General features: G+C 37.5%; 1 protein-coding gene across 4 annotated transcripts in view; it reads right to left on the minus strand.

The window, feature by feature from the left end:
• Positions 1 to 17,466, minus strand: part of Lama2 (laminin subunit alpha 2) — a 630,868-nt gene that overhangs the window by 19,729 nt on the left and 593,673 nt on the right. For 3 of the 4 annotated variants that reach the window (XM_074074982.1, XM_074074975.1, XM_074074987.1), the window contains exons 52-57: positions 17,351 to 17,362; positions 14,464 to 14,584; positions 11,569 to 11,745; positions 6,707 to 6,855; positions 890 to 1,066; positions 522 to 690 (exon numbers count right to left, since the gene is read on the minus strand). In XM_074074982.1, the coding sequence (XP_073931083.1) occupies positions 522 to 690; positions 890 to 1,066; positions 6,707 to 6,855; positions 11,569 to 11,745; positions 14,464 to 14,584; positions 17,351 to 17,362 (805 nt within the window). The remainder of the gene's footprint in view (positions 1 to 521; positions 691 to 889; positions 1,067 to 6,706; positions 6,856 to 11,568; positions 11,746 to 14,463; positions 14,585 to 17,350; positions 17,363 to 17,466) is intronic. The other variant, XM_074074980.1, reaches the window with a different exon arrangement.

A 17,466-nucleotide genomic window follows, 5' to 3' on the forward strand; every position in this document is an offset into this window, starting at 1 on the left:
AAGGAAATACAACCTCCCATACTATATTTGATGAGTCTATGTATGTATATGAATGTATATATGTATGTATGTATGTGTGTATACATAATAGAAAATCATATCACACACTTATTTACATGATGTTTACATGAAGTATGTGCTACTAGCTTTTATAATTAAGATACCAAACTGTATGGGTCTTGATGAGATCTATATGTAAAATGCAAAGAAAAGAGATTGAAAATTGATATGGCTACCTGCCTTGGTATTATACATGATGTCTATTCTTGATTCTGAATATGTCTGCCCTTTCCAACTTGTCATTGCAAACTGTACCATTTTATAAACACAAAAATTAAAGAGGGACCAACAAACAAAGAAAAGTAATCCAAAGGAGATGTGAAGAGAGCAGGTTTTTATAGACAGGTTTCCTTTCCTTCAGTTCTGGCAGTAGATATACTAGATATCTTGAACAACTTCCCTTCTGAAAATGATTCAATTGCTGAGTAAGACTTGAAAACAATCAGGACATAAACACTTACATGTGCCAGAGCAGGGGTGGGTGTAGAGAAGGCTGGGGTGGGAACTGGTTGAGGCTGGATAAAGACTTCAGCTGGAATCACTCCACCTTCATCTTCCCTGGGCTTCTGATCAGCACAGTGACCGATGTCTGCATTTTTGAAGGATACTGGCCGTGCAAAGTCCATGGGGCTAACCAAATATAATTAAAATGAAACATTTTTTCCTTATTTTTCATTATCTTCCTTCCTTTACAATTAAATCAGACGCCCCGCTCCCCATCCATCATCAGTGCAGAATTCCAAGTCTAAATCAAAGGTCTCCAAGGCATCCTTTCCCCCACAGTTTTGCATAATTTGGATCAACAGTCTCAGACTTAAGGGTCACTTACGCAGAGTTGATTACAAGGTTCCATACACAGCCTTCAAAAGGAGGAATATTTCTGAGTGGGGAGGGTTGAAATTCGGGTGGAGCACCCCCAATGAAAAGCTTTTTGACTTTAATAGGCTGTTCTACTGTCAGATTTTGCGTATGTCTCCTGTCTTCATCAACTTGAACAGTAAAGATTCTGATAAAACATTTAAAATAAGCAAGTATGAATCACATAATATTTAATATAGTAGAAATTTTTTTCCTACTGCCCCTCACCCTTAGTTCCCATATCTTTTTTATTTGTTTGCTTAATTTTGGTTTTTTGACAAAGGCTCTTGCTCTGTAGTCCAGGCTGACTTGGAACTTGTGATTCTCCCGCCTCCACCTCCCAAATGCTGGGATTACAGGCATTTGCCACCACATCCCGCTCTTCTATACCTCTTAATTGAGCCCAGATTGGATGATTAGGAACTCTACATCAAGCAAAGAGTATTGTTCCCATGATTTTGTCCCATGCCTCCCTCATTAACTCTCCCTGAAAGTATGCTGAAACCAGGCAATCAGCAGCTCCAACATGAGTCTCTGGTGGAGGTGACAATCATGGTCTGTGGTATGTGAGAGCCAAGGCTTCTGGGCTGTGTAGCAATGTCTAATCATATAAGGATCAGTTGGTTTAGCACAGCATGGGGTCACATTTTGTGTGGCTCTTTATTTCTTGGTTTGTGCTAGCTATTATTTTGCTGGGGGACAAACTGTGTTCCTGAGAGCTTAGATTGCAGGAATCAACAGCAAACACTTACAGTATGCTTTATGAAGAATGTAGCTGCTGGCTTTTGAATAGAAGGGGCAGGCAAGAACACCAAGCTAATTGTTCCTTGCAATAATATTCCTTAGTGGCTGTTTCATCAATTTCCCTAATTTGCTTATGAGAGATAACTCACACACTACTAATTGAGAACCTCATGCTACTTATTTACAACAACCCTTGAATCCTGGGGCAAAGAATCAGGAGACAGTGTTCCAATGATGAAAATGACCAAAGGCATTTTCTCTTTCGGCGTAGAAGCAGGTTTTGAGTTTGGTCTCAACAGTCCTAGTGGTGCCATTAGTCATAAGTGTTAATCACTAGCCGCAGGATCGTAAGTGGATTACTGAAAACTCACTTCCTATCAGAAGAGAAAATGAGAGGACTTGGGTAGAAAACTCAGTTCTAAAATGCCATTTTTCTTGATTTTATAAGACAGAAAAAATACAAAAAGAAGTGGAAACAATAAATCTGGGTGACAATGCTGTGAAACAGTTCTGAGTGCACTGAGTCGTGGATCCACTTTGGTACAATTAAGAAATGAGAGCATAATGTATGAAATAGAATGATGAAACCCATTACAGTTGCAATGAAAAGGGAGTATTATGAAAGAGTAATAGAGGGGATGAATGCATCTAAAAGCATTATATGCATATATGGAAATATCACAAGGAAACCATTCAATTAATACACATTAATAAAAATTAAAAAACAAATTGGGAGTATAAGCCAGGCACCAGTGGCTCAGATCTACAGTCCTAACTATTTGAGAGGCTGCAATCGGGAGGATGGCAGTTAAAGCTAGTTAAAAAGTTCAGGAGACTCCATCTTAACTGATACTGGGTGAGATGGCATGTGCCTGTCTTCTTAAGTGACATGGGAGGCTGAGATAAGGAAGACTGCAGTCCAGGCTAGCTTGAGCAAAAGAGTTTGTGAGATCCCAACTCAATGGAAAAATGCTGGGTGTGGTGGCACATGCCTATCATCCCAGTGACAGTGGGAAGCTTAAAATAGGATGATTGCACATGGTGCAGGCCTGCCTACCAAGAAGTGACACTCTATCTCCAAAATAACCGAGCACAAAGGACTGGAGGTGTGGCACTAGTAGTAAAGGGCCTGCTTGCAAGCATGAAGCCCAGAGATCAAATCCCAATGCTGCCAAAAAACAGAAAAGCAAATGAGAGCATAAAACAAAATAGATTTTGCCATGGCTCAAAATTTCACTGGGGAATGTAAAGCGGACAGGTCAGATTTAGTTTTAAAGGAGGAATGTCCTTTATTTTTTTTTTCTTTAAAAAAAACAGACGCAGGAAAAATGTGTTGGCAAAAATCAGGAGGTTCAGCTTCACTGTTAAGAGCATCAGTGGTTTATGAGACTTTTCAAGGACGATTCACTTCCCTCACTTCCAGGTATGTCTGACTCACTGAGAATCACCTCATCCACACCTCTGCTTCGGTGGAAAGCAGCCTTTTAGTAACATGATGAAGCAGTGCTATTAAAGATTATTCAAGAGTACACCCCTCTCTTAGTTAGAGGTTTAAGGAGCCACAGGTCCTCCTCTTTCTGGTAGTGACTCCCTGTAGTCTGCTTCTGTCCCAGGGACCACAGTAGCAGTCCTTTTCTACTGGACCCCAGGATAGTGATGACCGTGGGCTTTCCAAAGGAACAGACTGAAGTACCAATGTGGAAGTATGCTGGCAGCATGACCTTGGGCAAGTTATTTAATCATGCTCAGTTTTGTTTCAGTCATTTATAAAATGGAGATAAAAATGGCTGCTACAAACTGGGAAAACATTAAGGATTTGCCCCGAGGTCGTCTAACTTAATAAAGGCATTACTGGAAGATTGAGTAGCTGAATCCTGCTTGTATTTTACACTCTAGATGAATTAAATTTAAATACTTTATTTAGTTCTTTTGTAGAGAAGGATATTACCAACATGTCCATAATTCTGGTGTGTTTTTTGCTTTTTTCTTTTCTTTTTATTTAATAGCTTTTTTCTCTGAGCAATACCAAAATAAACACTGCATTGCCCATAATATTGTGATAGATTAGCTGCAATACTATTATTATTTTGGTGTTTGGTTTTCAGAATTTCATAGTAATTATTTTATTTCTTGCACTCTGTAACAAATCAGTAGGAATATTGGTCCAAGAATTTTTTCCCCAAGCCATCACCAATTGGACTATATAGGTGGACAACAGTTTTTAAAAAAAGTGCCTTGACATTAATAACGCATATAAAAATTAAAACTTGAATTTTTTGATTGAACATATTTTGGATGGCTAGAAAGAAAATATTTCACTGAGTTTTCAAATCATGATCTCATTCTGGAAACCATAAATTACTCTTGAAACATCTGGTGCAACTTCATGGTCATCAGCCTAATTCTGTACTTGTGTGTAGAATGTTTTCACAGAGGAGAAAGTCAACCAGTTGTTTTTCCTGGTTGCCTGAGGAACTATCTCAGGCCCTTTGAGCTTCATGTTTTTGTACAGTTAGAACTGCTGCCCACTGAGGTGGATTCCAGGAGAAGGATCAGAGGGCAAAGCAGGGGTCACTGGAGTAAAAAGTGACTGAAGTGAGATTTTTTTTCCCCTCAGAGGAAGGGGCAGAAAAGAATGTAGAAGCAGGGGTACAAAGAGGCAGAGGGACAGAGAAAGTCAACCTTGAGAAGTGTGTCCTACAATTCGGTAAAAAAAATATTCAATGATTTTATAAGGTGGTATAACAATTAACATGTATCCAGGGTGTTAGAAAAAGAAATGATGATTGACATGTGTAGTCTGAAAAGTGGGAGGAGTCAAATATTTCCAAGATAGTAACAGTATGTCATAATCAACATGAAGAAATACAAATCTACAAGACCATAAAAAAGGGTAAGAATAAACAGCTGGCCAAGCATTCATGGAGGCATTTACATCAAATGTATACCTGGATCTGTTGTTCCTGGTATATGATTTTGACAAGCTAGTTAATATTTCCTCATCTGTGAGGAAAGCATATTAATACACTTCTCACATACATTTAGGATAATTACAAAAACAGTCTTGACTAGTATGTGACCCAGAGCATAACACAGAAGATAGGTGAGCACTGGGATGTTTCTGAGTGGAGTTCATGTGGTCATTAATGATCTGCTTAATCAGTTTCATGTAGAATTTGCTTACAGAGCCGACGATGATTGTGTTCTGATCTTAGAGCGTTGAGTAAAACATTATGGTAGCAAATGTGTTCCTGTTTGGGCACAGAGTTCAGTGACTAAACACTAATATGTCGAATACATTATCCTGTAATTAACAGTGAATGGCGAGACTGTTTGCTTATATGGCCAATTAACCGAATGACCAGTTTTCGGGGATGTACTATATACTGAGCTTAATCAAATAAAGATTGGATTGATGGTCAACAGCTGTGCAGTTGACGTAACGAAATGTCCTTCTTGAAGAAACACCTGTTAAAAGGATGTGGTAATTAATGCAACTGGGAATTTCATCATCCTTTCTCTGGAAAATAATGTATTTCAGGTGATTTTGGTCAATTGCTTTTCTCAAATCTTATGGAAATGTTTTGCCTTTAAAGACTTTTAGAAAGTTTCCACAAAGAAGGATTAAATTTGGTAAGCTGCCTAAAAATCTGACATAGAAGACATGTAAAATTGGTATTCCAAAGGATTTCCAAGATTTAGGTGAGAGATCCAGTCTGCCTTTCTCTCCAGAAGCCATCTCTATAGTATCTAACTTTGAGATTAGTAAAGTTCTCAGTTTGGCTACATATTGACCCGTCATTTGTCTTAGTCATGGGTTCTAAACCTCTGGGTTAATAGGCAGTCTGCCTGAATGCTTAGCATCAATTCAACCCACAACTGAGTGTGCTATCTAATAATAATAAAATGAGAAAAGGAACGCATCGTTATTTACTTAGAAAATAAGGAATCCTTATTACTTATCTAAACTGCAATCCACACAAAACGCTAATTAGAAAATACAGATCTTTAACTATAGAATAGCAACTGCTTATTTGAATTACTGCTACACACTCAGACTCTTGTTGCATTGTCAAGTGTCCTCTGTGTTTTGAGGACTCATCAGATCTAATTTCCAGTTCTTTTCACTGCCTCAGTTTAATAAATAGATTGCTGGTTGGGAATCTGAGGTCCCTGAGTCTCGGGGCTTCTGTTTTCTTTTGCTTTGATTGTTCTTCTAAACTAATTACCTCTCTGAGTTGTTGTGCAATATTTTGATGAAAAGTACAGATTTTTTTTTCCAATAAAATAAGTGGAAAGTAGGACAACATTGTGAGGAAATGGGAAATCAGTTTTTTCTCCAGGCTCAGGCCTGGAGAAACAGTGCTTTTTTATGGGGGGCCAGGGAGGGGGCCGGCACCAGGTTTGAATTCACACTTGCTAGGTAGGACTTGACCCACTCCACTAGCCCTGGGGCAGTGCTTTTGTGAAACTGTAGAAAGGTGGCCTCCATGAATGGATTACAGGTCAGCTGCCATTCCCCTTCTAAGTCCTTGATTCTGTTCTCTCATGAAGCCACTGCAGGGACCCTGCACACCTTGGGGAGGGGACAAAGAAGAGGCATGCACATAAGAGGCTCAGTAGGTTGTGCAGCTGCTGCTTTGCTCCATATCTGTGACCAGTTTTGAAGCAGCTGCCATAATGGCTTTGGAACCTGAATGGAATAGCAGCTGCCAAAAGCTGCTGGCTTGAACCAAGCTACCCTGCATGTTTCACTGCACGCAGACCTGAGAGCAGACAGACTACTTACGCGGTGTGGCAGGAGGGCTGCTTCTTATCTATACTTCAAAGACGGAAAGAAGAATTGCACAGAATAAAAATGAACAGAACTCCAAGGGCCCAGGTAAATGAGTTCGTGAAATGGAAAGAAGAGGAAAGGAAGCTACTTCCTCACCAGGTAGTACCACACATGGTATGGCCACACACAGAGGGTCAGGTGGAAACCAACACTGGCCAAGGAAGCTTATGTTAGTCACACCAGTGAGTACACTAGGACTATAGTTACCCTCTGGTTCTCTCCACATGAACAGAGTGTTCTCTTCCATCATGAAACAGACTTGGCTCTGGTTTGACCACAATTTTCCTCATTGTTCGCGTGCCCATGGAGAGATGCACTTCCAGACGACCTTTGTTGAGGAATATGGCATAGTAGGCCTGCAACAACCAATGGTTATTGAAGATTAAACAGGAGTCTCACCTATGACTTAGCTGTGGAGATGTTCTGACAGAACCTCAGATTCATTGCCCTCTTAACCCAAGAGGTTAAGACTCAATATTTTCTTAAACAGAGTTGGTAATATAACTGGAAATATGTTTTTGATCACCTGCCATTGTTGCTTGTTAGCTGATGTAGCCAGTAGCCGTAGCAGTTCTCGGCCAGGCAGGTTTGTGATGCTGAATGTGACAGCTGTGCTGTATTGGTCTTCTAACTTACAAAACCATCAGGAATCAAAGGGTCAACAAAATCCCTCTTCTTTATATTCACAAGTGGGCAACCAGCTTCTGGAAATCAGGCCTGACTTTAAACCTCATGGTATTTTGAGTGTTTATACTTCAATTTGTCCTCGGAGCTGGTGGAATAGATTGTTATCACAAACATGTAACTTGTCTCCCCACATTTAGAAAGAAGGGAGACAATTTTTCATCCACAAACATGCCTGCTTTTTTCTTGCTACCGTTACCATAGCAACCAGTATGGTTTTGATATCTGATTATGAACCTTAGGGAGCCTGGATGCAGTCCTTGTCCCCAAAGCTGAAGTCACGTGTATGCCTTTCCTTGTTCAATTGTGGGGCACCTGTAGCCCAGTAATCACTTGGTCCTCCATGGGTAATTGATGGTGATGGAGAAGACATCTCCACGTCACCAATAATTTACCAATTCATCTAGGCAGCTACATGTCCTGCACAAAATGTTCTGAGGAGCTGGTTTAGCACTCACCATCCTTAAAGGGACAATGCCAGCTACTCACTCAGAATGTCTTAGCTGGTCGTTTGACATCTCAAACCCATTTAGCAGAACACGATCACAAATGACCCTCTGGGTATCAAAACTCTTAGCTCTGAAGTATATAATTTTTCAGTTTAATCAGCACTGATTCTACGACAGATGAACTATTTAACACTGTTTCCCTCTTCAGATAGCTATTACTATTGACTTTAAAAACTAGATATTCATTATCATTAAAATGTTGTGTATTAAAATTTCATTTCTAATTCACTTTGTACTGCAGTACTTAATATTCTCTTTTTAAAATTGTTCTAACAGGAACATGTGCTGTTTTAAGAACTATTTTGGAAGCTTGTACAGAAGAAATTTGGAACCAGTCAGCGGTGCTTAATTATTTGGAAATGACCAAGAAAACAAATATCCTTTAGCATAAATCTATCTCAGAATGTTTGGTCTGGTTATCTTATCAACAACCAGCTTATCATTTGTAAGTGTGAGAAAAGAATTTTAACTTTCAGAATTAAAGGATAAAAGACTTAAGAGAGCATTTATATTTTATATGTATTCAGTGATTATTACATGCAGTGAGAAATGAAACACCTTTTCTCCCTCTACAAAAATATTTGTATTGCAGATATTTGATACATTCCTCATAATGTAAGTATACACATGTAAATGATGAAGCTGAAATTCACACTGTGCAATAAAATCTGCCTGTAAATCTAAGAAACTATCATTTTTATCTTCTGTAAGCTTCCTCCTAATCCCATCTCCCTACTTCTCTATCTCAGAGGTAACCCAAATATGGATTTTACACTTATCTATATTTATTACACTTATTTTATATTCATTACCAAGCTTTTTAAAAATTCACTATGTCTGTAAAAATATGGTGTTAGTGCTTCTTGTATTAGAAATCTATTCAAAATGGTGTCATGCAGTAAGCAGAACACTTCTGCCTTCTATTTAGTTTCTATTCATTCATATTGTCTTGTTCAGCTGCAATTTTCCCTTGTTACTGCTGCTTAATTCCCCTGTTAGGCAAAAATGCTAGTTTGCCTATCTGTTATAATCCAGCTGTTATAATCCAACCCAAATCCAACATTTGGGTTATGTCTAATTTTTCTGCTTCTGTGAGCATTCTTGTACATCACACTACACACTTATGTGAGAGTTTGGGTCTATCCATGGGAGTGGAATTGCTGCCTAGTAGAGTGTGCATACATTCAACTTTGTAAGATGGTGCCAAGTCATTTTCCAAAGTGACTGTAGGTTTTTTAGTCTTTCTACCAGCAATGATTAAGAGATCCCTTTGCACATGCCTGTAATTCCAGCTACTCAGGAGGTAGAGATCAGGAGGATTACAGTTCAAGTAGCCCAGGCAAAAAGTTAGTGAGACCCCCATCTTACATGGGCATGGTGGCTAATGCCTGCAATCCCAGCTATATAGGCGGTATAAATAGGTGGTTGCCATCCGAGGCTGGCCCCAAACAAAAGTGAGACCCTATTTAAAAACTATTTAAAACAAAAACAGGGCAGAAGGTATGGCTCAGGTGTTAGAGTACTTGCCTAGCAAGCATGAATTCCTGAGCTCAAGCTACAATACTGCTAAAAAAAAAAAAAACTTCCCTTTAACCAAAATCTTGCCAACAGTTGGTACTATCTTATTTCTTAATGTTTTACCATTCCAATAAGTATAAAATCTAGAGTGGATGAAAATTGCATTTCCTCCATTAAACTGAAGCTGTACATTTAAAAAATATGTTTGTGAATCAATCACATTTTCTCTTCTGTGAAATGGCTAATCAAATCTTCTGCCCATCCTTAGATATGTTTCTGTCTAATATTGATTTGTAAGAGTTACTTTTATATGCTGGCTGTTGTAATTTTGTAGGTTATGTGTACAATAAGTTTCTAGGCTGGGACTTGTGTTTTGTGTTTCCTGATGAATTGATAGTTTTAATATTAATGCACTTGTGCTTACAATCTTGTTTTGTTCAAGAAATTGTTCCCTTCCTCCAGATCAAAAGTTATCCTTCTATATTTTCTCCTAAAATCTTTAAAGTTGTTTTCTTTCCATATTTAAGACATTAGTTCACAGGGAATTTTTCAGTTTGGTATGAAGTAGTAATTCAGTTTCAGTGTTTTCCATAGATAACAAGTTGTCCTGGAACTTGGCCCACTGTGTTCTTGGTGATCTGTAAAGCTACCTATTTTCAAATGCCATTTCCTTCTATGCTCTCCATTCTCAGGATTCTTAGGGCTGTCTATTCTATTCCACGAGGACAGAATTGTCCATGAGTGAATATCATATTAGCACCCAAAACTCTGGCTTGCAATGCACTGATATTTGGTAGCACAACTTTATCACCTTGTTCTTCTATTTCAGGACTTTTTTGGGTCTTTGATCTTTGACATAAATTTAAAAACTAGCTTGTCATAGTTTGCAAAAAAGATAAGGTGGTATTTTATTGAAATTAAATCATATATCACTTTAGAGAGAATTCATATATTTTTAGTGTTGAAAATGTCTTGCCATTAACATGTTCACTAAGCCCATTTATTGAGGACTATTTGAATGCTTTTCAAATCATAATTTTCTCCATATACACATGATGTCTAATTTGTTATATTCATTCTTAAATTATATTCTTGTTTTTTGTACCATATTTAATTATTATTTTCTTACTGCATAAGACCCAGTGCAGTAAAACTGCCATCCTTTTCTTGGGTTTGATTTTATAGCACACGTTTGTAATGTTTTCCTATCAAGAAAGCTTGCTCTAGACTTTTTATAGATGGCTAAGAAATTCCTTCCTTATCTTAGTTTGATTAGTAGTTTTAAAAAGATCATGAATGGTTGCTAAATTTTACCCAAATGTTTTCCTATATCAATCAAAATTATTATATGATTTTTAAATGTTCTAATATGAACAGCTCCTGCATTCCTGAGACATCCCAAATCAATCAGCATTCTAGACTATTTGATTCTATTTGCTAATACTTTGTGTATATGCTGTTACTTTTTAGGAAAGGAATAAAATTTTATTGCATAATGTTATTAATTATTATATATTAAATTCTAAGATTAATATTAAAAACACATAATACAAAAATCATGCAACCTGATTTACAAAGTTGTGTGTATATTTATGGACATTATAAACATTCCATTCTTCTGATCATGGTGAATGAGGTAATTCCTATGAGCCCTCTCACTAAGAAAAACTAGGTGAAATGAAAGATTATCATTTAAAAACATGATTGGAGGCACTGAAGAAATACCAAGGGAGTGAAGAGTTCTAATACCTAAATCTGGTATTTGAGAGATTGCTTTGAATAGAATCAGATGGCCAGGGGCTATAAATCCTCAAGTTTACATCCTTACAAAGTGGATACTCTTTAGACTTTATTTTAATATCCTTTAGTTAGTCTGGGCTACAATGTGCATGTCAGAGTTGGCTTTGTCTGCCATTTCCCATCCCTGTGTCCAGAGAGGGTGGGACTGGTCAGGCTCCAACAGACTGCATCACTTTTAGCTAGTGCAACTGGGAAACTGATCCCAGCAGAAATTTAAATTCAAATTTAACAGATTCTAGTAGAATATCCATAGATATGGCAAGAAGTTAAACTTAGACACAAGAAAAGATTAATATAATTTGAATGTATTTCATTTTCCTTTTTATATATGTAAATGCTAAATCCATATGAAATACAGAGCAAATATAGGTATGACTTGACCCTTGGAACTAATCAACAGGACGATCTAGAGAGTCCAACTGTCCTAGGAAGAGGATGTGAAAGCAATCCTGGATGAGTTCCGGTTAGCACACATGGCAGTTGAAGTGAATGATGCAAATCTGAAAACATAAAAGCATTTTAATTCTGTTCTTTAAACACTAGGGAAAAGGAGAGCACCTGTCCAGTCTGCCTTCGCTTTCTTCTGGGTGCTGTTGGCGTCCCTCCACTCCCCAACAGAATGATCCCAGACTCATTCTTGGTGCTGAAAGACAGATTGATATCTGTTCCTACATCAATTGGCACAGGGTTGAGCTCCACAAAACCAGGCTTGGGGAAGCTAACTGTGTAAACGTTCTGTGGGTAAAAGAGAAAAAAATCATTAGAAATGAAAATTTCAATTATTCTCTCCAGTCTGGCGTGATGACTAGTAATCACAGTTAATTGGGAGACGAATAGGAGGGCAGTGATTTCAGGTTAGCCCAGTAAAATTATTAAGAGCCTATCTCAACAGCAACAACAAAAGCTGGGCATTGTGGTATACATCTGTAATCCCAGCTACTTAGAAGGCAGAGGTGGGAGGCTCACCAATATGAGGCCAGCCCAGTGGAAGTTAGTAAAAGACCCTATCTGGAACATAAGCTAAGAAAGCAAAAGGACTATGAGCATGGCTCAAGTGCCAGGGAGCTTGCTTAACAAATGTGAGCCCCCAGCCCATCAATAAAATAAATAAACTAAAATGCATTAATTAATCTCTTCATCTTTCTTGCCCTCCTCAATGTACTCAATGTGATTATAAAATACAATGTAGTTTTAGAAAACATTAGAGCTCATAGTTCCATGAAAAGTTTAGAAACAGTTGAAGAAATACTATTTCTATTTATTACTTTGAATCTTCTGAGCAGTTTAATTTAAAAATCGCAATTATGCCCTCTGCTTTTAGTGCAGACCTTTTGATTTAATATATATAAGATCAGCATTGATAGATAACATTTTCTTTCAGTTTAAATTACCTGCTCCCTCTCTTAAAAATATTGTAACTAATCCTTTTAATACACTCTAATATAATTAATTATTTATGCTTTAAAGATGAGTCCGACCATGTCTTGAGTCTATATTCTCTCATAATGAGCCCCTAGGAAAGATGTTTATTACCACTAAATGTGTAAACACTCTCTAGAATAACTTTTATAACTCAGATACAACCTAAATTTTAGAAATAAAGAAACCAAGCATTTCAGAGTCCAATTTTTTTCAAAATGAAAATAATATTGTTCTTTCTCATTACAAAATTAATACAGCTGTGCAAAAGAGAGAGCACAATCCCTTGATCCCAAAGGCTGCAGGAACATGAAGCCTTCCATAATTCATCCATTTAACCTTTCAAACCATGCCCTCTTTCTCCTCTTCCTGTCTTTAAACTGAATCAGGACAGACATAGTCTTTTGTGGCATTTTTTTTTCATTTAAGTATGAGGGAGATATCTATATTGGTAAACACAGATCGTCATCACTTTCAATGGCAGGAGGACATTCTATGAATGTGCTAGCATTTATTTAAGTAAATGCCCATGTTGTTAGGCATTTAAAGTGCATAAAATATTCATTTTTAAAGTCCTGAGTTTTGATGGAGTAAAAGCAAGGAATCCTTTCATGTAGGCTATATTCCACCCATAGTGTTTCAAGCTTGCTTAAATGACACAAGAGTTGGTAAAATGTATAATTTACTTTCTATTCCAATTTTCAAATTATGGAGTTTTAGATAGTTCAGATAAAGCTACTATGAAGGCTTTTCAATATTTATCTACATCAAATTTCATATTTTACTTGTAAAATAATTTCTGGTTGCTAAAAAGTGTCTTTACAGAATCATCCTTTCCATGCATACAGGCTATTCATTTTCTGGACAGTTTTCCATTCTTGTGTATATATCTTTTGAATGTGGATGAGAGTTAGGCTTTGAAGATTAAACCTCTCAGTAAAATTTTCTTTAAGAAGCCAGTATGGGTCCTTAGAGTTCTGATTCTTTCTGTATTTCCTTTTTCCTTATTTCTAAGCTCAGAGTGGGTGTCTATGGCCAAGTCTAAATTAGAGCCAGCAGCTATGAACAATAAAGACCTTGAAAGTTCTCTGCCAGTCCTGCTTAGAAGGCAGATTCGCCTTTTCTTTTTCCCTGTCCTCTCTTCAATTCTTTGAGCTCTACTGCAGTGCTTTAAAATAATGTTAATTAGAGGAAGCTGCCAGAATGAATAGTTGTGTCATAGCAGATAATTAAAAATTTGTAAGTGTGGTATACTTGACATTTGCTTATTTATAAAAGCTCATCACTATTATGTTCCCATAAAATTCTTGCAAATATTTTCTGTTTACCAGTGGCTCTGGTTTATAGATATTTTAAGAGAAGAGAGCTATGCCCTGAGTCTTTCTTCTATATGGTTTAGCCTCAATTATAGGGTTTGTACAGAACAGTCAAAAGAATCAGGGCCTTTAGGCTGCTTTAGCAACAAAGAAGAGATACTGAGAGACACAAGACTTTGCTTTCATGTCTAGACCTCTGTAGGGTTGGATATCATGGCTCTCAGCTATGTTATTTCCAAGACAAGGCAGATAGACTTCAAAGCTGTTGACAAGATACTGTGCACCATGGTTATGGTGTACGTTACTACCTGCTGTTTGTTCAAATTCTCAATACATTCTGGAAAAAATTAATGTTGCTTATAAAGCACACATAATACAGAAAGAGAAAATGAATTTAAAATGGATGATGAAAATGAGGAAAAGTAGTGTTGGAAAAGAAGAGATAACCAGAGGAGATATTCATATTGAAGACACATGCTATCCACTGAAGGGTATACATCTGTTAAAATGGGGCATAATTTTGGGTCTTCATAATGCCATTTCTGTCACAGTAATTTATAGAATGTTTCAAATCTGGCTTTATCATTTGGGTGTAGCCAAGACCAAGATCAGTAGAAATCAAAATATATTAACAGAGGACCAATTCTTATAAAAGCACCCAAATTAAGTAAGTAAATATGATATAAGTGCAGTTTGGGTGCATTTAAAACATACCCACCTCCAGTGAACATCCTTTGGTAACACCAACGTAGTCAGGACTACTGAGTATATTGTATGGCGTTCGTGAAATCTCAATGTCTCGGAGGCAGCCGGAATATTTCTTCACATTTACCTCTGGCCTATTGAACAGTCCAATGGAAAACAAAAGCAATGTCATTAGGTGATGGCAGTGTGGCATCTGATCACTGGAAGGAAGCCACAGGGAGCAAACAGACACAAAGGCAAGAACACATCTACCAAACGGCACACGTGCACACATGTACCAGTTAAGTATACCTTCCCTTATCTGCTGGTTGGATTAAGTGGCTTAAGTGGCTGTTAACACTGTACTGCAGAAGGAGTCTTGATGTGGTTCTTCTCTTCCTCTTTAAAAAAATCGTACCCAGAGTCTTTCAATATAAGGTACAGGAATAAACTGATTTATTAATGCTTCATGTTCTTAATGAAACAAATGTTTCTTTTTTCCACTGAAGAGAAGATAATTATGTAGGCAGTGTAATCAAATTACATACAAAAATGCTTTATAAATCTTGCTGAAAATTTGGGAAAAATTGTCTGGAAATATTTATTTTCAAAAATATTTCTGAATCTGGAAAGAAAAGTACTTGTATATATATTTTGTATACATATTATACATTTCTTTTACCATCAGGGTCTTCTTTACTAGATAAATCTAAGTTTGGCGGTAAAATAAAAACACATATACCAAAGTATTACTTTCAAAAAAAAATTGTTTCATTGAGATTTTTTGGGGACAGAGCCTGAAGAAAAAGATACTGCTATTAATTCTTTTTAAAAAAGCTTTTCAATAATGCAAAGTCCGAGGCACATTCTTCTGGATTGCATGGCCCTCCCAAAAAGAGATTTGTAAAATTAGGTTTATAGACTGACCCCCAAGATTTGTATTCTAGGTTGCAACAATAACAAAACAAAGCAACCAAATGCAAGACAGATATATTTAGTTTTTCCAATAAAGTTGAAAGTGGCTTCTGTGCCCACACTACGATTGAGTGTTTGCTTTCTGCTCACTACTTTTTTAAATGGAGCAAACATGCTGGTAGATTAGAAAATGAATTCCTTGTGTGAAGTGTGGTGGTATACATCTGTAATTCTAGCACTCTGAAGACAGAGGCAGGAGTTTGAGGTCAGCCTGGGCTATGAGACCTGCCTCAAAAACCAACAGAGCGGTAGGGGATGAGGAAAGGAAAGGAGAGAAAGGAGAGAGGAGGGGGAGGAGTGGAGAGGAGGGAAGTAAAGGAAAAACACAATAAATTCCTAGTTCTTGAGTCACGTTGCTCTGATTTACTATGTGATATTAAGTGACCAGATTTCTCTAAGCATCAATGTACTTATATGTGAAATCAGCACAATAATAATAATAGCACCTACATTATCAATTTGCAAAGTTGGGATACATTTAATGAAGAGCACAGTGCAGGTTATGCTCAATTAACATAAACTAGCAGGATGTCTGTGGCATTGTGTCCAAGGAGACTCTGATGAGGGACATGTCCTGTTCTGCACTGTTCAGTTCAGCCATCTGTCACTATGGGGACTGGGAATGTAGCGTGTGCTAATGAAGAACTAAGTATTTATCGTATTTAACTGCTTTAAATTTAAAGTTAAATAGTCACTACTGTGACTAGTGGCTATCATGTTGAACAATGAAGATATATAGAGGTAGATGTATTTGTTTCTTACGCAGTGCTGATAAGCATCTGGAGAAAGTGTCCAATGGACACCACTATTGTGCTTGGTAGGCAAAGATTAATTCTTTCCTCATTGTCCTCTGATGCCAAGTTTCTTTTTTTTCTTCTTAATAAACAACACATGGCATGAAGAAAAACAGGTGAGAAAGCAAATTAGACCCTGGCAGTGTGTATTGGGTGATTTATTTCATGTTAGGTATTTGTTTTGTCCTCCTCCTCCTAGCTCTCTCTCTCTGGAACTTCTTTACTTTCTTTGATCTTTTTCCCTTGTCCCCAAGGACTCTCCTTCTGTCCCTTCAGTTAGTAATTACAAGGAGAATGCCCAACTGGAGGCAAGGATCTTGTTGATATCCTTCTTGCACAAAGCAAAGGGGGTGGGAAATTTCACTTGCAGTGAAATCTAGGCAGTTAGGCTCTGAAATGCCAAAACATTAGGTTTTAGCTCTAGCCAGAATGTGCCAGTTCTGCACATCTTGGATTTGATCAACCGCTTACAGAGGCTGCTAATTCTTGCTAATGCCTGTCTACAAGTAAGAATTAAATTGTTCTTGAGGAAGCTAGGGAGACTGACTGTAAAGTTCTTCTCTGTTAATTTAAACACTTGTTTTAAATGTAGTTTTTCAAAGATTCTTTACACCAGGATTCATAGCTAATTCTAAATCAACATGATAATAATAAGCAGCTTTGACAAAAGGTGTAAAGTCCGTGTAAATGAGTTTTTTCAGGCCCGCAAAAAGCAATAAGGCAGTGGTAAGCATTCGGGAGCACAGGTGGATTGTTCAGCAGACAGCATGGTCTCCCAAGAGATGTTTTTCCCTGTGTTCAACAGAGCTAGCCCCTGGCCCATAAATTTGCCCAGCTGCCCTTTGAGCATGGCGTGTGCTCTTGGCCACCAGGGGGCACTGTGCGCAGGTGGTTGAACAAGTAAGCAGAGCAGTTCTATTATCGCTGGTGAAAATATGCAAATGACAGCCCAGGTGTTGGTGGGTAAGCAGCAGTGTCTTCGCCAGTGAAGAGCAGCATGAGAACCTTCTCAGAACACATTATTTGCTCATGAAATGTACTATGAAGGAAGCTTGCACAGATGTTGCTCTTTCTGCACTGCTGCTTTATCTAAGAAGCCACATTTACCCAACCCATGCACTCGAAGAAGGCATGCATAAATTTAAATTTTACCTTGCTTTCATACTAAGTCAAAGGGGAGAGAAAAATAAAACAATTTACTTCCAGTTGCATTTTCATTTAATCAATTACTTTAATCATAAATCTTATAAAAAATATCTCACATAGAA

The sequence above is a fragment of the Castor canadensis genome, chromosome 1 (assembly GCF_047511655.1).
Source record: "Castor canadensis chromosome 1, mCasCan1.hap1v2, whole genome shotgun sequence".
In the NCBI taxonomy this organism is placed as follows: Eukaryota; Metazoa; Chordata; class Mammalia; order Rodentia; family Castoridae; genus Castor; species Castor canadensis.